This window comes from Trachemys scripta, chromosome 13, assembly GCF_013100865.1.
Source record: "Trachemys scripta elegans isolate TJP31775 chromosome 13, CAS_Tse_1.0, whole genome shotgun sequence".
In the NCBI taxonomy this organism is placed as follows: Eukaryota; Metazoa; Chordata; order Testudines; family Emydidae; genus Trachemys; species Trachemys scripta.
The window spans coordinates 7,522,823-7,547,396 of NC_048310.1; the positions used below are offsets into that span (position 1 = coordinate 7,522,823).

The window sequence follows — 24,574 nt, forward strand, 5'->3', positions numbered from 1 at the left end:
GCCAGGCGCACGCAGCCGGGGGCTGTATCCCAAAAGGATCTCTGGCGCAGTCCTGCAGGCACTGTGGAAATGCTGCAGCAGTGGGGAAAGCCAGCAGCTGCATGCTCTCCCCTCACCAGCCGGTGGCGCTGTGACTACCCTGTCTGGAACTGAGGGATCTGTGATTGCGGTAACTGTTCAGGTCCGAGCCAAAGCTCATTGAAGTCAATGGGGGTATGTCTACACTTGACACTAAGCCTGAGCTCTGACTCAGGTTTGAGCCCAAGCCCCCTTCTGTCTACACACAAATCAGCCGGACTAGGATCAGGAAGCACTCAGGACCCACATCCCTGCTAGGGGGGTGGGTGAGAGCCCGAGTCCTGCTGTGACTTGGCTCCAAGCCCCGTCGTTTGGCAGCGTAGATGCAGCTCAAACCACAGAGCCGAGCCAGAAGGTCTGGGTAGTGCAGTATGGATGTGTTAGCATGGCTGTGAGAGCCAGGTTCAGATTCACAATGCAGCGTGGAGACTCAAGCATGGGCTTGGAAACACTGAGCCCACAAGCCCGGGTCCTACGGAGCCAGGTTTGTAATGCAGCTCCCCTGGGAGCCCCTAATGCAGAACTGCACTGTCCTGCTGGAAGCCCCCATGAGTCACAAATGAAAGGGCTACGGCGAGAGGAAAGAATGGCCCAGTAGTCAGGGTGCTCTTTTCTCTGCCCTAAGCTTCCTATGTGATTCTGTGCCTCAGTTCCTAATCTCTACAATGGGTCAATAACACCACCCTGGCTCACGGGGGTGTGATGGGGATAAATACATTAGAGATGGTGCGGCACTTAGATACTGCACGATTGGGAGCTGGGGACCATAAGTAGATACTGTGGTGCGTTCTAAGGGGAGGCCAGCATAACCAGCACATCCCAGAATGGCACATGGTGCCGTAGAAGCACTTCGCTCCGCCGGGATTTCATAGCTTGGTCAGTGGCATTTGGCTGAATGTTGGTAGTAGCGCAACTGAGCTCCAGCCCAAGCCAAATCCCTTGCTGGCTGTTCAGTCCTCTTCCTCGTCACTGGGCAGAGGTCGTGTGAGTTGGGGGTCTGAGCCAGGACCTGTTTAATGTATGCACTGCAGAATCCGCTTCCCCTTTCATGCAGGCAAAACCCCGGCATGGCTATGAGTCAGGGCCGGATTAACCTTTTGTGGGCCTGGCCGCAAACATATTTGTGGGCTCCCATGGGGGCAATGGAGCCTGGCATGGGGAGGTCAGTCCCTGGAGTGAGGGGCCGGCCAAGGGCGTGGTATGGCAGGGATGGTCCTGCCCAGCCCAGTGCGAGGGCACTAGTTACAAACTGGCGGGCCCCAGTGCGAGGACACTAGTTACAAACTGGAGGGCCCCAGTGCGAGGGCACTAGCTACAAACTGGCGGGTCACTGTGCATCTGGCAACTGCCCGGCCCTGTGCTGCCAGCATGCCCCTTCTCCTCGGGTGCAGGCCAATGCTGCGCCACACAGTCCCCCTGCCCAAAACCCCCCCTGACTCCCTATTGCCAGAGCCCTGCTGGACCCACGATGCCCACTGCCCCCACAAATGCCCAGTGCCCTGCACAACACCACTCCTGCCCAGTGCCCCCTGCCCACAGCCCCACCACAACTGCCCAGCACCCCCACCAGAGACCCACGCCCTGCCTCCTAGCCACACTCACCGGCCCAGCTGGGAGGCAACTGTGTCTGCCAGGCTGACCCGGGCCTGAGAATCACTCCAGCCCTCGCGAGTGGTGCAATCAGCCAGGCCATGGCCTGCCCCAGCTGGGCTCCCTCAGGATCCACTTGCCTGGAGGGGGCCCATCCAAGCCCCCCACATGGTACCCCCCCCAACCTGGCCGAGATTGGCCAGGCTTCTGCACCAGTTAGGGTGACCAGATGTCCCGATTTTATAGGGACAGTCCTAATTTTGGGGTCTTTTTCTTATACAGGCTCCTATTAGCCCCCACTCCCTGTCCCGATTTTTCACACTTGCTGTTACCTTAGCACCAGTCCCAGGTGGCTCTGGGGAGGCAGGCGGGGCCCCACAGGTGGTGGGAAGCAGAGACTGCCCAGAGCCAGAGGTGCACTGTGGTCCAGCCAGGGGGACAGAGAGGAGCTGGCAAATGCAGCCAGGGGGCAGAGAGGAGCCCTCGGTCAACGGGCAGGCCGAGAGGAGCAAGGGGTGGGTGGGGCCGGCTCCATGGCGCCATGGTAAACCTGGTACTGCTCTGAGCCCAGGTGGCACTGACTCCATCACAAACACTTGCCTGGGCCTGCCCGGTGGGTAGTCCACCCAGAGTCAGTCACGAAGGCCAGGGGAGTGCTGCAAAGCCTGTGGCATTAGACCAGGCAGTGGGGATGGCTTCCAGCTGCTCTGCAATAAGTCCTGTGGATGTTTAGCTCATGTTGAGGGGGGATAGGGGAAAAAGGAGGGTTCTGTCTTAGGGGACTGGAAAGGTAGGAGAGAGAGAGATGGCTACAGCCAGCGTATGTAAACACCAGCTTTCTACCAGCTGTACCAATGGACAAGCACAAAGGGGATTTAAACTGGAATAACGTACAGCAGCTTGGTCCCATCAGCCTCCCCTTATGCCACACCCTCCCTTTGTCTCACAGGTCGGCCTGCTACAGGACAATTGCTGCTTCCCCTGGTGTTTTATTACAATGTTTACAAAAGTCAGAAAAGAGGCAAATTGAAAAGTATCTCCAACTGAATGCATAGATTTGTATATCATAAGGCCAGAAGTGACTATTCTATCGTCTAGTCCAGCGGTTCTCAAACTTCATGGCACCGTGACCCTCTTCTGACAACAAAAATTACTACACGACCCCAGGAGGGGGGACTGAAGCCTGAGCCCACCAAAGCCCCACCACCCCGGGAGGGGAGGGGGCCAAAGCCGAAGCCTAAGGGCTTCTGCTCTGGGTGGGGGCACATAACCTTAGCCATGGGTGGTGGGGCTTCGGCCCTGGACCCCAACAAAGTCTAATACCAGCCTTGGCAACCCCATTAAAATGGGGTCCTGACCCACAGTTTGAGAGCCCCTGATCTAAGTCTGACCTCCTGCACAGATCAGGGCAGAGAACTTCATCCAGCTGCTGCTGTATTGAGCCTAGTCACTTGTGGCTGACGAAAGCCTCTCTCTCCAAAAGACATCCAGGCTGGATCTGATGATTCCAAGAGATGGAGAATCCATCCTTTCCCTTCAGAGTTTGTTCCTTATGTCTAACTAGAACTTGTTTTTGGCTTCCAGCCATTGGTCCTTGCAGGGCTGGTGCAAGGAAGTTTTGCGCCCTAGGCGAAACTTCCACCTTGCGCCCCCCCCCAGCCCTGCGGCAGCTCCCCCCCTGTGCCCTGAGGCACCTCCCTGGGGAGCCGTGCGGCAGTTCCCCACCCCAGCTCATCTCTGCTACGCCCCCTCCCCAAGCGTGCGGTCGCCGCTCCACTTCTCCTGCCTCCCAGGCTTGCGGTGCCAATCAGCTGTTTGGCACCACAAGCCTGGGAGGGGAGGAGAATTAGAGCGGGGGCGGCGTGCTCAGGGAGGAGTCGGAGCAGAGGTGAGCTGGGGTGGGGAGCTGCCGCACGGCTGTGGGGGGGAGAATTGGGGACACCGCTTTTTGGCACCCCCAAATCTCGGGGCCCTAGGCAGCTGCCTAGTTTGCCTTAATGGTAGCACTGGCCCTGGGTCCTTGTGACGTTTTCCTCTGCTTTCTCAAATCTCTCAATCGCCTGAGTTGACTACTAGATTCTTAGTCTCCTGAGGTGGGGGTGGTAGTTGTTGTTTTTAGGATTATATCAGTTTAGTTTGGGGCAAACAGTAAAGAAAGCATGCATTGAATTAAATGTCAGTACAGCACCTAGGGTGGTGGTGGTGGTGATGGTCTCAGTCCAGTTCCTAGTTGACAGAGGCCCTTGTCAGAAAAAACACCCCAACAATGGGCAGTAATTGGCCCCCTAGCTAGCAGTCACAGGAGAGAGGCCAAGGACTGACTAGGCCATTGAGACAGGACTCAGGGCTGGAGAATGCTGGTGGGCACATGAGGAAAAACTTGCACTGATGCTGCCCAAGCTGTAGCTGCCTTGGAGATACCCAGAGGCTTTCATTCTCCAGGGCCAGCAATCTGGTACCTTTCCCCCACACTAAAATAAATGAGGGCACAAATAAAATGACTGTTTATTATGTCACATGGAAATAGCCAATTACGGCAAAGAGCGAATGACTGACAACTACATGGTAACGCCCTCTGAGCTAACCATATTTACACTCTTAATTAATCAGTAGGTAAAATTAAAGTAGTGGGAAAATGAAATTATACTTCTGACATCATCAATATCCTACAGTGTAACATTGGTATCCTGCATGCTACTGGGATGTGCCCATTGGAAAGACTTATAGACAGAACTCCGTAAAGAAGACGACATACATTAGTTGGAAGTGAGCTGTGATTCTTACTCATCTGATTGGTGAGAGATTCATACCTGCCTTTAAAGTGGCTATTTTGAGTAGATAGATGAGGGTTTTGTTTCTTCAGAAATCCCACCCAGTTGTGGGAGATGCATCCCCCAGAGGATACTGTTCCTGGGAGTTGGGTACAAGTTTGCTTTCCCAAACTTCAGCCAGCGAGTTTTGTTTGTTCATATGGAACTCACTCGTTCAGTGCATGATGTACATGCACGATGTCATGTAACCTGAGGTCTGTTGCTGGTTTGTAATAACACAGAGTCATGCCAACAGACAGTCCACCCCGCATGCTTTCCCAGAGGATGTTCAACTTGCAAATAAGCCTTTTGGTTCCCCTCTAGTACTAAGAATCAGTCTCCGAATTAGAGCCACCTCAGTGCTTGGGAACAATGCATTTACATAGGCTCCAAATGGCTTAAGAACCTCATTGGGAGTTCCTTGCATTCATGGAAAATCTAAGGTTCAATAAGGGTAGATACAGTGGAATTAGGAATAAATACATCCAGCTCTCATGAGTGTGGCTGGTTAATCCCACTGTCCAATTACCGTCTAATCCGTGCATATTCTGGATTGCTGAAATCCTGCACTATGTTCTCTTCAGAGTCTTCTTCACTGTCTTCTTGCCTCTGTAGAGTGCTCCGAACGCTCTAGAAATGAAGATGTAGAAAGCCATTATGCAGCCTACCATTTTGATCTCTGATCTCCTCTATTCTGCTATAGGTTTCCTTTAGTGAGGTAACTCCAGAATTGCACCAGTGAGCCTGAAATCTGACTTTCAGGCTACCAGTAAGAGGGGACCTAAGCGAAAACCCAAGATCTAAAACACCCCTCAGACTTTGGGGAAACTTAGATCTGAATGTGAACATTGATACTTGGGCCTACAGTGCTATATTTACTTAGTTACATGATCCAGCCGTTATCTGACTCTGTGCTGCACAGACTTCTAGCCAGGGTGTAGGCCCTGGTAAACAAAAGCAACCCATGCTGGAACTTGAGCTGTGTAGGAATCTGTTTTTGTCTTAATAAATGTTTCCCATTCAAGAAAAACTGTGATTCAAACTATCATGAGCAGGCTGATCTCTGATCATAGCTAGAGCTGTGTCAAATGGGCTGGGGTGAACTTGGACAAGTTTGGGGTTTAGCTAGATAAAAGAACCCCAAATGTCTCCACAGCTCAGTGACTCCCGTGAAGTTCTTAGTTGCTCATGGTTTTGCTACAAAATAATATTTTCTAAGCATGTGTATGTTAAGTATTTGTTTACATTTCCTGGACCTTTTTCACTGTGTGACATTTCCTGATCGTCATATGCCAAGATGCTTGTCTTGGTGCTTTTTAATAGCAGATGGTTTATATTTTGGTAAACAAGGCAGGAGCTGTTTCATGTCCTTCCTCCTTATTTGTAACTTTCAAAATCGGTTCTAAAAGGAGCCTAATTTATGCCAGTTCCCCAAATACTGGTTGTCACGGAGTATTGGGGGACTCAGGGCCCTGCACCCCCGGCTTCCTGTGATTCACCNCTGTCAGCATTCCCACACCCCAGCAAGAACAGTCCCAGTTCGTCACACTGTTCAGCTGGGCTCCTTGGGCCAAATACTCCATAACTGGGTACACTGTTGTTATTAACCATGTTTACTGCCGTAGTGCCCAAGGACCAACCAAGAACAGGCCCCACTGTGCTAGGTGCTGCCCAAACACAGAACAGGAGAAGTTCCCTGCCAGAAGAGCTGACAAACTAGAGAGACAAGACAGACAGAGGTTGTGGGAAGGGGTAGAACACACAAGTACAGTGAGCAATGTAATGACAAATGTCACGTTAATGCCACGATTATTTTGGGGGGGAGGGGAGGAGTAGCAGAGAAGGTCTGCTAGGATGATCAGAGGAATGGGGAACCTGCCTTATGAGAAGAGACTTAAGAAGCTTGGTTTATTTAGCCTAACAAAAGAAAAGCTGAGAGGAGATCTGACTGCTGTCTACAAATACATCCAAGGGATAAACACCAGGGAGGGAGAGGAGTTGTTTAAGTTAAGGGCCAATGTTGGCACAAGAACAAATCGATATAAACGGGCCATCAATAAATGTAGGCTTGAAATTAGACAAAGGTTTCTAAGCATCAGAGGAGTGAAGTTGTGGAACAACCTTCCAAAGAGGTCGCGGGGGCAAAAAAACTAACCTGTTTTAAGATTGACCTTGATAAGTTTATGTTGCAATTGCCTACAATGGCACGTGGCCCATCCGTGACTGCTATCATCAAATATTTCCAACAGCTGGAGATGGGACACTAGATGGGGAGGGCTCTGAGTTACTACAGAGAATTCTTTCGTAGGTGTCTGGCTGGTGGGTCTTGCTCACATGTTCAAGGTCTAACAGATTGCCATAATTGGGAAGGAATCTCCCCCTAGGTCACATTGGCAGACATCCTAGGTTTTTTGCCTTTCTCTGAAGCTTGGGGCAGGGGTCACTTGCAGGTTTAAACTAGAGGAAATGGTGGATTCTCTGTAACTTGATGTCTTTAAACCAAGATTTGAGGACTTTCAGTAACTCAGCCAGAGGTTAGGGGCTACCATAGAAGTGGGAGGGGGGTGTTAGGTTCTGTGGCCTGCGATGCGCAGGAGGCCAGACTAGATGGTCATTATGGTTCCTTCTGGTGCTAGAGTCTGAGCTAGGAGGGGCTCAGCTAAACAGAAAGAAAAGGAAAGGAGTAGGGGGACAGGGAAGGAGACTGCGAGGGAGGGAGACACCTAGAGAAAACAGCCAATCAGCAATGACTCCAATGTTAGTCTGAGAGTAAGTGGGTGGCACTTTGGCCCCCTTCAATCTCCATGAGCTCAGCTTTGGAAGTGGTGACAGCCGCTCTCCTCTTCAGGGGTCACTTCTCCCCCCCACCCGCCAAGTGGTTTGAATTTACTTTCTTTGAGCACTGGGATGGGGGGGCGGCCTCGGGCTCTAATCCAAGGCCAAAATCCTAATAGGACACGACCGTGTTGCTGCATCTTTCTCACCTGGCTGTTGGCGGACCATGGCAGGGTGGAGGAAGGGTGTGTGGCGCTCATTGGCCTGGCATCGTAGTTTCCAGAAGCAATGTGGATCTTCGCTCTGAAATCCTAGCAAGGCGACACACCAATGGTGAGGGTCAATGCCAGCTGTAGACGAAGCCCTGGCGTGCGCGCGGGTGTCTCCCGCGTAATAGTGCAGTGAATAAACGCAAGCTAGCCAAGGGAACTGTGTGAGCTCGGTTTCTGGGACTTCCCTAGCTGTGTAGGTATAACTAGCACACAGGGCTAAATCGGGAGCAGATGCAAAACAGCTGGGAGAGAGAGTTGGCAAACTCAGCTTGATTTAATCAAACCAAAGGCATTGGCTTGCATTGGGGGTGGGCACTTGCCACTAGCCCTTAAGAAGCTGTGTGCTCTTCCCTCCATTGCTGGCTGGGGTTGGACCAGGACCCTGGCTCCTTCATAGTCCTTGCTGCATCTGTGCATGATGCCCGCATGAAGGGGAAGGTGCCTTGTGCCCTGCGCGCCCGCTTACAGGCTGGACACAATCGGCCACTAAGCATCCCCTGGGTTAGGCCAGAAGTGTGCAAGTGCTTGAGCAATACACATGCAGAGCTGGCATTGTACTGGGTTAATGTGGGGTGTATCTTCTTGTAGAGGGATGGACTCGATGAGGCTTTTTTATCTGAGATGATCCCGTGTGATGGAAAATTACAGGTGCCTCAGAAATACAAATTGCTCATTAAAACCGTATCTCCTTGTGAATAACACATGCACATGAGTGATGTGCTGTACTCCGGCTGGGCGGGTGGGGGGAGGTTACATCTGATCTAGTGAGTCTTGATCCAGTGGCCAAAACTGGGGCTGGGACTCAGGACTCCTGGGTTCTCTTCCACAGACTTAACATCCAAGGTCACAAGTCATGTCACTGCCGTGTGCCTCGGTTTCCCCATCTGTATATTGGGGATGATGATACCTACTTCTAAGAGGTGTTAGGGATTCCTTTCCTGTTGGCAACTTGTTTTAAGCTCTGCCGATCGACCTGGCTGTACAAGTGTTCTAATAGAACGGTGCGTTTCCAACCCGCGTACCTCCATATCTCTTTCGAAGTCATAATTGTCCAGGTTTTGGAAGGCGCTGGAATAGACCTCGAGAGCCTTGGCGTGGAAAACCATCTCGATGGTGACAAAGTCCGAGAAAATCTTCTGCAAGAAAGGAATGTGGGGGTGGGGTGTAACATGGGTCAGCCTTTTCCTGCTCCTAATTATCAAAACCCCTTGCAAGACGAGTCATGTACTGAAATCACCAAGTACCTGCCCTCTTCCCCAGCATTGAGGGCACTTAAGGGTGCCCCCTTTGGCCAGTTAAGGAGTGGCATCATGGGGCTCTAGAGGCAGTTCCATTTGCTTTGCTTTGACCATATGGATGGTGGCTGCAGTGAGAGACTAGAAAAGAAACGGGTGGGGAAATGAGCAGGAATGAACCCCAACTCCAAAGTGAGGTCACTGTACCATCAAAACTGCTCCTAAAAGCCTTTATTCCCCAGATCAAACAGAGCCAGCTGAGACCTGGGGGGACATAGGGATTTTTAAGACAAGGGACCATTGTGATCATCTTCTAGTCTGACCTCCTGTAACGCAGGCCAGAGAACCTCACCCAGAGATTCCTGCGCCAAAGCCAGCACTTCTGTCTGAGCTAGAGCAAATCTTTCAGAAAGAAATGTCCGGTCTTGATTCAAAGGCTTCAAGGGATGGAGAGTTGACCACATTCCTAGCTAATGTGTTCCAATGGTTAAAATTACCCTCAGAGTTTAGAAAAAACATGCAACTTATTTCTAGTTTGAATTTACCTAACGTCAACTTGTAGTCACAAGATCTTGCTATGCCTTTGTCTGTTTGCTCTGTCTGCTCTGAACCTTCTCTTTGAGAAGCTACATAGATTTAGTCTTTCACTGTCGGGCAGGTTTCTCAGACCTTGAATTTTTCTTGTAGCTCTTTTCTGAACCCTTCACAGCACACTTTACCTGGATGTCTTTCAGTTTCTGTTTCTGGAACTCGTCGATGGTTTCCTCGAGCTGCTGGGTGGTGCGGCTGGCGTCTACTGAGGCTTTGTGCACATTTGACTCAGCCTGAGAAAAATCCCAAGGGAAGCACAGCATCATATGGGGCCTACGCTGTTCCTTCAGCTCCAGAAGGGGTTAACTGCATGGGCGTCGGGGAGCAAAGGCAGCTCGGTGGGAGCAGAGTATAGAATTACAAGACTGGGCCTTCAGAGAGGAAGCATGGTCCAGCAGTTAGGGCACAAGCCTAGATCCTGGAAACAAGGGTGCACTTCCCTGCTGTGCCACAGACTTACTGAGACCTTGGGCACGTCCTCTATCTTCTCTGTGCCTCAGTTCCCCATCTGTACAGTGGGGACAATAGTACCGCCCTACCTCCCAGGGGGTTGTGAGGATAAATACATTCAAGATTGTGAAGTGCTCAGATACTCTGGTAACGGGGAGCATTAGAGCCTTAAGGTGGGTAGACAGGCCAGAGGAACTGCAGCACCGGAACCAGCAATGAGACCCAGACATGGTTACTGTGCAAGATCCCCCATCCGTCAAATCCATAAGCCTCCCTGTCCCAGTGTGGAGGTGGTTGGGGGAATGACCGTGCCCTGGTAAACCCTCGTTATAAAGCAGCCCTGGAATTAATGCTTGTGGAGCAATGTTTGGGCTTACAATGAGCAACCTTAAAAAGGAAGTGTTCGCCTTACTACCGTGTAAATGCCTTGGTCCAATATTGTGTTCAAGGGCCCGATCCTGCATCCATCACAGAATCCAAACTCTCCTGGGTCTGACGCTGGCTTGCTTTGGTTGAGCACGGGGTGCAGAACAGGAAACCTTTTAGGTTCCCATTGCACGATCAGGTAAATGGTTTCTTTTGAAACTCACCCAGTGTCTGTCTCCTGGGGCTGTAGCCACACTGGGGCTGACGTGATCTCTCTCTGATGTATACACCTGCTTAGATCCCTGTTCTGTTTCACCACTTGATGGTAATATATGTGTGTGCTTTTTAACAGGCCTGACATTATCCAGCAGAGGGCAGTAGGGCATGCATGCTTCATGGGGGAACAGACCCATGGCCCAACGTGCCTTATTGTGGTTATAGTTTCATAAGCATAAAGCCCTATGAAAACCTTTGTGAGATCTAGGCCAAATTCATCCCTAGGGAGCTCCACTGAAATTGGCAGAGTGACAGCAGGGGTTTACTTGGCCCTTTTCCTTGAGAACCAATTCACCCTATATGGCATATATGTTCTGTACGTGTCCCCTCCCTGTGATTTTTATCAGCCGGGGGTTTAACGTGACCGTAGGATCTTAGTTTTCTAAGAGTTCATCTGCTCCTACTGCTTATTCCTCGTCTGCCTATGATTTCCCCCTAATTCTCTGTATATGACTTTGCAGTCGTTTCCCTCTTCAGATGGGGAACAAACAGAAGGTGCAGATAGTCATAGGGCCTGAATTTTAAAAAGCAAAGACCTGTTTTGTGTGTGCACTGACCACACCCAGGCACCCAAGTTGACACATTTGCACATGCACATGACCAGATAGGTGCCAGGGGCAAATGTGGAGCCCAGTTTGTTCTTGCACATTCATAAGCCCACCTGCTGAGTAAGCCTTGAATTCTGCTTGTAAGGAGCTGACACCTGGCCTCCTGCGTGTATCCTTAGTCAACGTAAATTAAGCTACAGAAGTACAATGCAGAGAATATTTGCTCTTACAGCAGCAGGGTTGCTTCTAGTTCGTATGTTTCTTAAAGCTTCTTATGGGGTGCTATTGGGTCCTGAACCGGCAATGTCTGTGGAGGGGTCAGGGCATCACGAGTCAGGTCTTCCTTTTCTATTCCTAGGATAGGTTACATCTTCCTTCTGAATGCTGAGTTAGTTGCTAAAGCTGGAGACTGAGCGTCAGGACACCTGGGTTCTCTTCCTGGTCTGTCACTGACTTGCTGTGTGATCTTGGTCAAGTCACTTCCCCCCTTCTTTGTGCCTCAGTTTCCCTGAGTTGTTTCAGCTTGTAAAATGGGGATAATGAGACTGACTTTCTTTGGTAAAGTACTTTGAGATCTACAGTGGAAAAGCCCTATGTGAGAACTAAGTGTTATAAACTACCCAGTGGTGGTTCCTCTAGGCGAGGGAGGTGGCTGGAAAGTGCAGAATATGCAGTCAGAAGGAAGTTTCTTGTGGGCATGTTGAGGGGGGTGAGATGCATCTCCATGGTGGCAGACACCCTCAGGGAGCCCTACCATGATTTTCCCTTCCAGTACAAAAGATTCTCTAGCTTGCACGACATCCCTCCTGCAGCTAGAGAGAGAGGAGGAAAGGAGCGAATCCATCAGCGCTGAATGTCATTACAGGAAAATGGATGAGACTTATGCCAGGGCTATTTCAGGTACTAAACATGTGGCGTAAAATCTGGACCAGCGGAGCATGGCGCATCAGTGTGTTGATAAGAAAAGCAGCTGGGAGGTGAAATAAAGCCTGCATTAGTGGGGGGATCTCAGGTAGGGAAAAAGCTGGCTGGCAGGGTGGGTGGATTTCAACGCTTTGTGGTGTTCAGTCATTCTTTTTTTCTCCTTTGAATACAAAACTGTAGGGTAAGCATCCACCCAGCCCTGGCAGGCGATGCATCCAAATGTTAACCCTTTACGGTCATGCTGCACACACTTCTGAGTACACAGGGGCAACTCAGGGCTAATGTGTCCACTGCGCATTCCTGCTGAGACCTCAGGCCCAATTCTCCTCTCCCGCTGGTGTCAATCCACTGACGTCAATGGCGCTGGTCTAAACAGGGTACGTGATAAATGAATCCCTACTAGCAGCGCCAGCTGAGATCAGGTGCCATTGTGCTAGGCTCTGCACGTGTGTGGGAAGAGGGGAGGTGGTTGCAATATTGATGGGAGGGGGGGAAATTTTGACTTTTCATTTAAAAAAAAACCCTGCAAATTTTCAGCCAAAACGTTTTTGATTGTTTGACAAAGTCTAAATTTTCTGCAGAAAGCAGACACTTCACCAAAAATGTGGTGTAACTGAAAACCCAATTTTCCATCAAAAAACCTGTTTTCACAGAGAACTTTTGACCAGTAAGAGAGAGTCCTTGCTCCAGTGTGCTTACAGCTTAAACCGACAATACAACCCAGGATGGGAGAAAAAGCCGGATTCCAGTTCCTGGTGCTATTGGAAAGAATTGGGTCTTGACTGCACACCATGCTGTGTTATAAATACCACAAGGGAGGGAGGGATTAAGAATGTTCTCTCCTGCCCTGGGTCGAGCGTGTCTCTTTAGCACTCACCTGTGCTTTATCCTGACAATCTTTTACTGTCCATTGCTTGAAATTAGATCTTGGGCACAGGACAAATATTATGCCCAGAGGAATTTGTGCTTACCTGGGACTGACGGCAATAGTCAAGGAACAATGTGATGAGACGGGGAGAGTTTATAGACACACTGATCCTTGTGCTGGTATCTGTGTGAGCGGCTGAGCCCAGAATAACTATCTGAACTGAGCAGTTCTAGTCAGATGCTTGTGGGCAGGAAGGAATCTTGTGTTCTTACACTGACTGTCCTGATTGCATTTCTGAAAGAGGATTTTCACCCCGGGGCAAACATGACAATTACTCACCCTATAAAACAGGGGCCGAGCTTTGCCTGTGCCTTTGAAATAGTGCCAGTCAGACCAGCGTATCAGCCCGGCCGGAAGGAACACAACAACTTATTGCCTAAGGTGCCCATATGTCCCGTTTTGGCCGGGACAGTCCCTTTTTTAAGCCCTGTCCCGGCTGTCCCAACTTTTCTGGCAGTAGTGGGCATTTGTCCTGTTTTTACTCTTGGCAATTGGATCAGTTGGCAAGAGCAAACGGGACAAATGCTCATGTTTGTCAAAAAAGTGGGGTGTGGGGGAATTTGTGGGGCGAGGGTGAGTGGAGATGCCAGCCCCTTGTGGAGGGGGGGAGGAGGCAGGGCTCACACGGGGAGCGGGAGCAACAAGCCAAGGCTGCAGTGAACAGCAGCTGCCTCTTCTGGGGGAGAGGGGCAGGTAAGGTTCCTGCAACCCCAACCTCTTGTGGGGTGGGGCAGGGTTCCAGTGAACCCAGCCTTACACGGGGGGCAGGCAGGGTTCCAGGGACCCAAGCCTTGTGGGGGGGGGAGAGGGGGACAGTCATGGTTTCAGCATCCCCAGCCTCACAGTGGGGGGGGGGGGGAGCCTGGGTTAGCCCCACACAGTGTCCTGTTTTCCCTTTGGGAAATATGGTCACCCTAATATTGCCACATAGGGAGTGATCTCAGTGGAGGGAGGCTACCTGTCAGTGCAAACAACTGCTTTGTAGGAGCTCTTGCCCTTAAAGCACCTACAGAGCTGGTAGAGAAACCAGTCAAAATCATTACCTTTTTTTTTTTAATTTTTTTACTGTCCTCCCCCTCCCCCCAAAAAAAATTCAATGAGTTTTTTGGGAAGCTCACAAACCTCCAGCTACCTCTGTAGCAGGTGGAAAACCCACAAACGTTCATGGAAAACAAGAGTTGAAAATCTGCCAGATTTTGCACTGAGATTTGATTCCCCCCTGCCTCCCCCCTCCATGAAAAATGACATTGAAATTCAAAAAGTGTCAAGCAACTCTGTGTGTGTGCTTTTTGCACCAGACCTCTTGGAGACAGGACCCTAGGGGAGCGTGAGCCTTTATGTTGCCCCGTGTCGGAAGCTGAACTGGGGGGCCGTGTGGTCCCCAATCAGCATGGTACTGCTGTGAATCTACAAGAGAGAGTGACATCCAACCCTTCTGGGGAGAGCCCATGCTAGTCCCTGGATGCAGTGTTTTGTTTCCAGAGAAGCTGGGCCTACACAAAGATATCCAGCTACTCCTTTCCCCCTTTAGGATCTTTGGGACTTTCAGCTGAGAATTGCCTTCTTTGGAAAAGCTGCGGAAGGGGTTACTTGTTTAAAATATTTCTGCCAGGCAGAGGGAAATCTCTTGAGCTGTGGCGATGATCTCTTTGAAAAGGTGTCTCACCCAGAAAGTCTGACATAACATGAGAGAGACAAGGTGGGTGAGGTAATACCTTTTATTGCAACAACTTCTGTCGGGAGCAGGGACAAGTCTTCGAGCTGGCACAGAGCTGTTCTTCAGATCCGGGTTACAAACTGACCCTCCTTGCGTTTAGTTGAGACATTCTGGCTGTCTTCTCCAGACCTGGGAAAGAGCTCTGTGTAGCTCGAAAGCTTGTTCCACCAACAGAAGTTGGTCCAATAAAAGGTATTGCCTCACCTGCCTTACCTTTCTCATATCCTGGGACCAACATAGCTACAGCAAACAATATAATAAGGTGCGTTTCCCTGGTTGGGGGGGGGGGAAGGAGGGCTATTTTGGAAAGGAACATTACCCTATTTCCCATTCACACACCATTCAGTGAGGGCTGATATGGGGGGAAGCACTTAGACTAGTTAGCAGCTGAGCCCTCCAAGATTTATGTGCAGAATGTGGGCCTGGGAACGAATTTGAGATGCGTGTGACCAGATTGGTGTCAAAATGTAGCACGTGTGAAATCTCCCCTTTCACGTCTGTAGCTTGATAAGGAAGTGGTTGGGGGGAGGTGGAATTGGCGGCTCATCACCTGTCCCGCAATCCCATTGCATGCGTCTCGTTTCTCTGAGCTCCGGCTAGTTCCCAGGGAAGCCTGTGGTTAGTTTACAACAGTCTGGGTTTTCCCTTACTGGGGTGGGTGGTTTCCTGACGCAGGTCGGTTACCAACAGATTCTGTGGAACGTTCGGAAGAAACCACAATGAAACATAAGCCACTGAGCCCTGACTTCCTACCTCTGCGTTACTGATCAGCCAGTGCTGCAGGCTGCCAAACCAAGTGCTAACTCTGCGCCTCTCAGGTTTTGTAACGTGGCATAAAGGATACGAGTGTGTGTCGGTCTGAGGGCGACTTCTGCCGCAGTCTCTCCAGTTTCTCCAGTTGCTTTATCTCATTGTTTCGGACTTTGTTGAACCTCTTGATCTCTGCCTAGGACATGAGATACGTGCGTTTGTTACAAGGCTGGCGCGGCCGGCTGGCTACGGGATGTGGCAGGGTTACCATGGTATGGCACTTACCTGTGTCTGCTTGAGCTGGACTCCGTACCGTTTCAGTGGCTCCACAACCTTCGTTTCCAGTCTCTCCACCTAAAGGGGAAAGTCACACATGCAGTACGGCGGGGATATAATGTACTCGGTACAAACAGGGCTGGCTGATAGCCTCTAGGCACCAAGCAATGTCACTGCAATTGCCCTCTGCTTTGTCATCACCTCAAGGGATCCAGATCATTCAGTCCTTGCTCTGTCGACACCACCAATTACAGCAGGGACCTCAAAACAGGAACCGGGCTGGCAGCCATGGACATGTTCCGTGCAGGCCCCTGAACATCGATCAGATGGCAACACTAAAATGCTGCTGACCGGAGCTGGATTCGAACCAGACACCTGAGAGGCGAAAGGCCCTCTAACCCACTGCCACTTCCCTAATGCAAAAGGCACAGCGAGATATGGAAGAGGGTGAATCCTCCCCAAATAGTAACCAAAGAATGTCCCATAATCTCCTCAGAAGCAGAAATTGGGGGATGACGCAGAGCTTGTTAGCTTGGATAAGGGATAGATTCACCCCTAAAGTTCTTCCTTCTTAGCTTGGTTCCTCCCTTCCAGGCTGGAAAGGACCAGGAAGACTGCACAGATCAACACCCTCAGCCACTGACCAGGGAAAGCAGCAATGAGCCCGGCCATCCTAGGACAGGACACTAGTTGCTAGTGTAACACTGACAGACCCTGGTTGTTGGCGGGCAGGATCGAATCTGGGACCTCTGGAACTTAGTGCGTGAGTCTCTACTGCAGGGGTGGCCGGAGCCACATGCGGCTCTTCAGAAGTTAATCTGCAGCTCCTTGTGTAGGCACCGACTCCCGGGCTGGAGCTACAGGCACCAACTTTCCAACGTGCTGGGGGGGTGCTCACTGCTCAACCCCTGGCTCTGCTACAGGCCCTGTCCCCCTCCACCCCTTCCCGCCCCCTGCCCTGAGCCTGCTATGCCCTTGCTCCTCCCCCCCCAGTGTCTCCTGCACCCCATGAAACAGCTGATTGGGAGGGGGAGGCGCTGATCGGTGGGGCTGCCGGTGGGAGGGAGGCGCTGGGAGCGGGGGGGAGGGGGCGAGCTGAGCCGGAGGCCGTTGACGTATTCCTGTGGCTCTTTGGCAATGTACATTGGTAAATTCTGGCTCCTTCTCAGGCTCAGGTTGGCCACCCCTGCTCTACTGCATGAGCTAAAAGCCACGTGGCTTCTAGCTAAGGCTGTAGAGCAGACTCCTTAATCTCTAAGTGGTCTCGGTGCCACTAGATGGGACAGACCACCACACCCAGACGGTGTGTGGGTTACACTAGCACAGTATATCGACAGACAATGAAATATTTACTGTTTCCTGTATTGCTCACATACAGGTCCATTGCTCCCTCAACGTGAAGTCCCATGACTATGGTCAGATTGTGCCTCCCTAGCTGTGATCACACTCCTGGCATAGTCAGTGTTGCGGGGGCTAGGCAGCTCCTTACCTCTGCCTGCCTGTAGTCCTGCACTTTGGCCAGCTCCTCAGCAAAGTTCTTCATGGTGCTTCGCAGCTCAGGGTTCTCGGTGTTCGCATAGTCGATGAGCTGCTTCACCAGGAGATCTGACTTGTCCCGCAGCTTGGCTGTCTTCCTGGCGTAGGAGGCCATCAGCGTGCAGAACTGGCCGAAATATTTCTCTGCGTTGGCTACTGTGTTCTCCATGATCCTCACTTGGCTATCTCTGGGTAGGGAAGAGACGAGCCGCATGTTGGGTTAGTTCACCATCAATGCTGGTATGACCCGACTTTAGAAACTTGAACCCAGAGTTTTGCAGGATTTCTCTTGTGTGTGCATCAGAACCCCACCTTCGTATGTATGGAATGGGGCATTTGCATGCACAGATTGGAGAACTGTGCACCTGACTGCTCAGTGCATGTGCGCGCGCGCACACACACACACTCTCTCTCTCTCTCTCTTGGGTCTCAGGTGTCTATTGTTGGTCAACCACAAAAGGAACAACCCAAGTCAGAAATTCAATAAATCAGGCTGAAGGGTTTGTTACCCAAGAGCCTACGGTGACAACTGTAAACTTGAAATGTTGGGCCACTTGTGGAGACTGCCTTCGAAACAGCTGGAGCAGTTTCCCAGGGTCACATCCGGGCTCTGTGTCAGATGCTGCTGTTCAGAATGTCTTGAGCTTGCAACTAGACCCAAAAGCTGTCCCAAACATTTTACAAGCATCAGTTGCGAGAGTTGGTTGTAACGTTTAGGAGCAAGATTTGGGTTTTTTGTCCAGCCGTACTGTTTGGCTGTTTCAGTCCATAATGGTTCCCAATGAGTCAGTTCATCCCGTCTCCTTATCTCCATCCCACAGTGCCTTCTCTTGCTTTGAAAATGACCTCCCCATGACAGTGCTGGGCCTCATGGGATAGGTGATTGAGGTGATTGAGGTGTTCCAGCACAGGGGCAAGCATGGTTTTAAGGGATTCCATAATGGACTATGTCACAGTTCCAGGGCTAGCTGTGCCCGTCTCCTCTCTGGTCTCGGTCTATGCTGCAATAAAAGACCCGTGGCATGGTAGTGGCTGGCCCGGGTCAGTTGACTCAGCCTTGTGGGGCTCCGGCTGCGGGGCTATAAAACTGCTATGTAGACCCTGGAGCCCACAGTCTGAGTGCCTATGAAGGGAGAGGGTCTCAGAGCCCAGGCTCTAGCCTGAGCCCGGACATCTACGCTGCTGTTTTTAGTCCTGCAGCCTGGGCCCTGCAAACCTGAATCCGCTGGGCTGGGCTCTGAGACGTGGTGCCATAGGTTTATCGCTGTGTGTAGATGTATCATCTGAGCCCCCCCCCCCCCCCTTCAGGTGTCAGGCCTCATGCCTTTCTCTCTCCTGGGGTGGAATCGCGTGATTGTCCCGCTTGGAGGCCAAGACCCGGGCTACAGCACTCTGTGGATCACTCGTGCTTTCTCAGCAGGACCAGCTGCAGTTCTTCCCTGCGGGAGTCTACGAGCAGAGGTCCATAGTGACCAAAGTCTGAAGGGTTAATCTTAAGAGCAGGAATAAAGCAAAGCATAATAGAAAAAGGGTCTGAATAAGCCCAACCTATGAGAGGAGCCCAAGATGGCCTAGCACTTCAGGCAACCTGGTGTGTGTCTGTGGGTGTTCCCTGAACAGCCCCCTGACAAGTGCCCCCTCCCTCAGGAGACTGACTTGTATCCCTGGGCTTTTTGGTTCTCTTTGGTGGACAGAAGTAGGACAACGGAGCCAATGGCCCTTGCATTCTCTCCGACGTGTCAGCCGCTGGGTGGCTATCTGAAGCCACTGTATCTTTCCTGCCTATGTGCAGTCAGCCTCTTAAATGCACCCCAGGTTTTCATCCGGCAGCACACCCTAATCACAGTCAAACAAACATATAGGAGTCCTAAATTATTACAGAGCAGCCCATTGTCCATCACAGCACTGTCAAAAGTAATGTGGATTGGCTAAATCCAGGCCCCATGCTAGGAGTTTTGCCGGCAAGGGTGGGAAATGTTTTCAGTGCCCCATTTTCCCCTTCCGCCCTGAGTGGCCAAGAGGAAAAAAAAATCACCCTCTTCTCCCCCCCCACCCCCCCTCAAAAACAAGCAACCTGCCCACCCTGATGGCCAATCAGCTGAGGTGGGAAAAAAGGTCTGAGAGGCACAGCATTATGGCGAACCCCGTGGAAGTTGGCACCCGAGGCAACCGCCCCATTTGCCTGCCCTTAAAAGCAGCCCTGACTAAACTATTGCAAGGTTTGGGGAGCGCCATTACATGGCACAGTTTCCTCACTTGGGGGATACACTTTCACCCAGGTCTCCCTGTTTGCTGGTATAGTTTGTACCCACCTAAAACCATGGAGGTGCCAATTTTGCAGATTTTGCACCTGCAGATATATTCTGGGTGCACGTCTTAGCACTGGGATGACATGCTAGCAGGATAGGTAGCCTCTCTAGTGCTGCTCCTTGCACCTGCAGTTTATTTGAGATACAAAAGTGCTCCCATGAAAAGGAGGCTGGGTGGCTGAAGAATTGCCTCTTGGTGTAGCCTGGCTTTTAGGGGTCTGATATTTGGCATTGTGTGGCTGCCCTTTGGGGCAGCTGAGCCCCACACTGGGCGGCTGGATGGACTCATCTGGCATGTATGTGATCTGCATAGTACAACCGTTGAGACTCGAACCTAGACCCTCCCGGTCAATAGACAGCAACTGTTCCAGGCTAGCTAAAAACAAGCCTCCCCTTGAGCCATTGGGAGCCGTGCTAAACTCCGCTCCGCTCACAGTCGTTCTTGACACATCTCCCAGCTGCATTGCCCTGTACGGTACTGGTGGGCTTAAGCCGATTATTGAATGCTCCTTTCATAAACTTCAAATCCGCGCCACTTCATCCCATCTAGAAACCCAAATCCCCAAGCTATCAGTGTAAGACCTTCCTAAATTCTTTTAAGAGCGGTATTAATGGAAAGATACAGCTGCAGTCTGCCTATGTGTCTAGTTCTCCCAGCAGCTCTGCCAAGAGTGCTGCAGCTGTGCATCATCTAATGAAGCCTGTTGGTCTCCATCATATGAGCTTGACTCATTGCCACAAAAGACCAGGGGGCCTTACATTTCTCAAGGCTCAGAGCTGTAGTTAAGTGCCTTCCCCGACCTCATGTTGAAAATAAATCATTTGCAAACAGTGCTGGCTCTCGAGAGCGTTTGCTGCTTTAGGCAACGGTGGGACTATGCCCACCCCTCCCAGGCTTGCTGCAATGAATAAAGTCACTAAACAGAGTGCTGCCCCATGGCCTTTCTGTCTCTTCTGTGTGGTGTAGCCAGTCACGTTTGCAGAGTGATTTTACGGCACTCAGTTGTGGGCTCCTCCTTACAGGACCAGAGCAACAAACTGGAGGGAGTTCAAAGACACGGCCAGTGAAATGAGCAGGGGCTAGAGCAGGAGCAGGCAAACTTTTTGGCCTGAGGGCCGCATTGGGTTTTGGAAATTGTATGGAGGGCCGCTTAGGGGAGGGGGTCATGGCCTGGCCCCCACCCCCTGTCTGCCCCCCACCCTCGTTCCCTGACAGCCCCCCCCCGGGACCCCTGCCCCATCTGCACACACCCCGCTCCCTGTCCCCTGACTGCCCCTGGAACCCCTGCCTCCCACCGCCCCATCCAACCCCCCTCTCATTCCTGATGGCCCCCCCCCCAGGACCCCTGCCCCATCCAACCACCCCTTCTCCCTGTCCCCTGACCCTGACTGCCCCCCGCTGCCCCAGCCAACCCCTTCTCTCATTCCTGACTGGCCCCCAGGAACCCTGCCCCATCCAATCCCCCTGTTCCCCGCCCTCTGACCGCCCTGACCCCTATCCACCCCCCCACCCTCTGACCACCGCCCCGAACTCCCCTGCCCTCTATCCAACCTCCCTGATCCCTACCCCCTTACCGCGCTGCCTGGAGCACCGATGGCTGGTGGCGCTACAGCTGCACCGCCCGGCTGGAGCCAGCCATGCCATCGCCACCGTGCAGCACAGAGACCGGGTCAGGCTGGGCTCTGCAGCTGCGCTGCCCCAGGAGCTCGCAGCCCTGCCGCCCAGAGCATTGCGCCAGCGGCGGAGTGAGCTGAGGCTGCAGGGGAGAGGCTGGGGGCGAGCCTCCCGGCCAGGAGCTCAGGTGCCAGGCAGGAGGGTCCCGCAGGCCGTAGTTTGCCCACCTCTGGTCTAGAGGGACTGACTTAAGAGGAAAGATGGAAAGAGCTTAAAGGTGCATAGTTTGGCTGAGAAGGAGAGATGTAACAGCCTACAAAAGGAGCAGAATTATTTAGTGTAAATACATCGAGGCCCCCAAAATCCAAAGGGAAGGGGGTCCCTATTAAACCTAAAGATGATGGAATCAAGTTGGAGAAATGTAGGCTGAATATCTGGAAATATTTCCTGACAGTTGGATGTTCTCCCAAGCTGCGGTGGTCCACCAGGGAACTGGTGGGAAGCCCAAATAGGACTGGATGAAATACTAGATATGTTGTGGGGAACACCTTGAATTGGTAGGAGGGACCTAGCCCTCCTCAACCCTTTTCTCTCTAACTTCTGCCTGGCTCTCCTTCCACGATAACACCTTGCTCATCCATGCTTCCCAAGTGGGCTATGCTGTAAGACGTACACCCAAGGTTCTCCAATGTTTGCATTCCAAAAACCACAGTGTGTGTGAGAGAGAGAGAGAGACTCAGGGATCCATCCACTCTGTCCCTGTCTGCTACTCCCCACTAGAGCAGGCTGAAAAATGCCAATAAATTTTGTGGAGAATTGGAAACATTTTCTTGGTCCCCCCCACCACCACCCCAAATTTCCCCTTAAAGAGTTTCAGGTTTTTCAATAAAACTGAAAACCAAAAATTATTCAGTTTTTGCAAGCCAATTTGTGGGGGGGGGAGGAGAGGGAGTTAAATGGCTTTTAGTCAAATGTTTCATTTTTCCAAAAACCTGAAAAGTTTTCAGTTCCGATTGTTTGTCCAGAACTGGAATATTTTGACCAACATGACAAGTCTCGTGGAAAAATTTTGTTTCCATTTCTCATCCAAAACGCATTGTGACAACCAAGATGTGGATGAGCGCTAGTTTGCGCATTTTAATTCTGCAGAGGGCTGCTTGGGTGGCTAGCGATGGGCCATGGCCTGGGAGCTGCTGCCTGACATGACTCAAGCCTTGGAAACACACTCCTTTGCGTTCACATGTGCTAGGAAAAAGGAACAGGTCCCTAATAGTGAAACCTTAAGTGGGTGTGGCCTTCAGCAGAAGTCATCCAAGCTACTGAGAGCTGTATGCTTTTGGGGACCCCGTGATAGGGCACTTTGCAGCCTGGCCTGAGCTCTCCCTGGATCACATGGGGCACATGGCTCTGCCAGGTCTGGTAGCAGGGTGGTGGTGGGGAAGGGAGAAGGAGGCTTTCTGCCAGATCCTCTCACCTTGGCAGTAGTGCTGGAGGGGGAAGTAAGTTACAGCCAGACTCCTGCCTCCAGCAGCCTGGGAATCTCTAGGGACCCAGTGTTTTCTGTTCTCTTGCTTGAGCCCCGGCATATAGGCTGGATCTTGGCTTTAGTCCTGCTGTCAGACATCTGGCTCCAATACACTTCAGTGTATGTTTGTTATCATAGTCTAACAGCTCCAGCAGATGCAAAGTTTCCAGAAGTTGCTGCTGCTTTACACAGTTCTTAAACATTGGCTACATATAGAGGATGTTTGTCTTGCTCCACTTCTCCTTAGGATTGCTATCTGCAGCTGTAGGTGAGAGCCCTTCGCCAAAGCTGCGTCTTCATTGCCCCTCACGAGCTTGATGCAAATGCTTAGGGCCGTGTTTTCAGACATCCGGCTTCCCTCGTTAGTGCGCCATCACTTGTGCCTGGAGAGCCAAACGATGCTAATTGAAGGAGCGTAGGTCTCGTTTACCGTTTGTAAGGGTGAGTGACCATGACAATTGTGGGTTGCGGGGGTGAGCATACGAAGTGGTGAGTTGTGCAGAGACAGCTGTGGCCCTTGGCCCGTAGGTCAGCTCAGGGACACCAGAACACAAGTAACATTTCCAGTTACAAGTCTATTGACTACTTCACGGCTACAGGCCGCCCCTGAGCTTTGTAGATTGTTCACGTTTATTTCCCCGGGTTCTCCAAACGTCTTAGATAACAGTCGCTGTGCTAAAATATCCCCATTCTCCAGGTCCTTGCCATGCAAACTGCCCCTCCCCTTCTACTGTGCTCTGTGCATAAGGGTCTGTGTGCACTGCATCGGGCCGGGGGGGAGACTGCAGCTCGAATGGATGGACCCGAGCTAACGTTCATCTAGCTCCTTGGATACCAGAGCAATGAAGCTGTGGTCAGTTCAGGCGCCATCGTGGGTTGGCTGCACAAGTAATTACCCTTGGTTCCAGGTGGGTTTGTACAGTCTGGGCTGAAGCCCAGGCTTCTGCAGCTTCACAGGTACCGGAGCGAGCTAGATTGAAGCTAGTTTGCTTTGCAGGCTACATGAGCTACAGTCACACCCACTGATTGCAACGCAGGCTTTCCCTGTGAGAATGCCTTGGGCTGTAGTGAAATTAATGGCCACCTCCCACTATGTGCCTTTAAATCTCCAGGCTCCTCCTTCCCATTGTTGGGGTGTACAGCAAAATCGTGGAGGGGACCTTGATGCATTTCAGAAATGTGGCTGAACTGAGCCTGCCCTGTGAAGCTAGGTCAGTATCATTGCACCTATTTCACAGAGGGGAAAGCGGAGGTCACGTTAAGCGGCTTACATCAGGTGGGACGAGAACCCAGATCTTTTCGCTCCTAGCCTGCTGCTCTGTCCACCCAGACAAGCTGTCCTCACTCACTGTAATGCCCCTATGTGTCTCAGGGGAGCTTCCCGCCACTCGCTGCAAGCTTCTTCCCCAGCAGGCTCCATGGGAGGGGGACACAGGGAAAGGACACCCCCAAGCAGCTGGACCCCGGCCCGCCTTACCTGGAAAGGACGATGTTCATGGCTGCAGGAATGGGCCGGCCTTTCTATCACCGAGCAGTAACACTAGTTCTGGCTGCAGAGGGACCCACCAAAAGCACAGCTGCTCCTGACCCGGCACAGGTGGCACGCCCAGCCTGGTTGGTATGGCAACGCTACCAACAGAGAGCCCGGGATGTGGGTGGAGCCATGGTTCTGGTTTCCAGGGGTAACTGGGCCTGTTCTGTATCCCTGCCCAGCCTACGGCTGCTTCCTCTTCAAATCTGTCCATCTTAATGGGTAGATCTCCCCTGCCTGCTTCTGAGAACTAGCTCTGCCCCTCCCCTAGCACCCAGGCACTGTCCTTCCTGGGCTGGCTAGGTGTCAACCAGCAGAAGGTGGCCCTGGGAAGCAGGACAGTAGGGGGCAGGCCTGGCAGTTCGGGTCTGCCTGGTTTTTGAGTCTGCGCAGGAGGGGTGATTTCGATGTCACCAATTCTCTATAGCCCCCATCGGTGCCAGGCTCGGCACTTGTACTTGTGTGAGGAGCG

General features: G+C 51.7%; 1 protein-coding gene across 1 annotated transcript; it reads right to left on the bottom strand.

The window, feature by feature from the left end:
• Positions 1-4,173: 4,173 nt before the first annotated feature.
• Positions 4,174-24,186, bottom strand: CIBAR2 (CBY1 interacting BAR domain containing 2). The gene is made up of 9 exons (XM_034788922.1): positions 24,049-24,186; positions 17,076-17,310; positions 15,596-15,664; positions 15,405-15,506; positions 12,887-12,892; positions 9,480-9,584; positions 8,548-8,661; positions 7,463-7,564; positions 4,174-5,108 (listed from the first exon to the last, which is right to left on the bottom strand). The coding sequence occupies exons 1-9, from the start codon at positions 24,066-24,068 to the stop codon at positions 5,004-5,006; spliced, it is 858 nt and encodes a 285-aa protein (XP_034644813.1). The 5' UTR covers positions 24,069-24,186; the 3' UTR covers positions 4,174-5,003.
• Between the last annotated feature and the right edge of the window lie 388 nt (positions 24,187-24,574).

What these genes read in the sequence shown, in the direction of transcription:
- CIBAR2 (XM_034788922.1), bottom strand. Translation starts at nt 24,068, where the DNA reads ATGAACATCGTCCTTTCCAG. An exon ending in TCCAGCTCAAGCAGACACAG is followed by an intron (nt 15,507 to 15,595) that starts GTAAGTGCCATA and finishes CTCATGTCCTAG; the next exon opens with GCAGAGATCAAGAGGTTCAA. An exon ending in CATGGTCCGCCAACAGCCAG is followed by an intron (nt 5,109 to 7,462) that starts GTGAGAAAGATG and finishes CTTCATTTCTAG; the next exon opens with AGCGTTCGGAGCACTCTACA.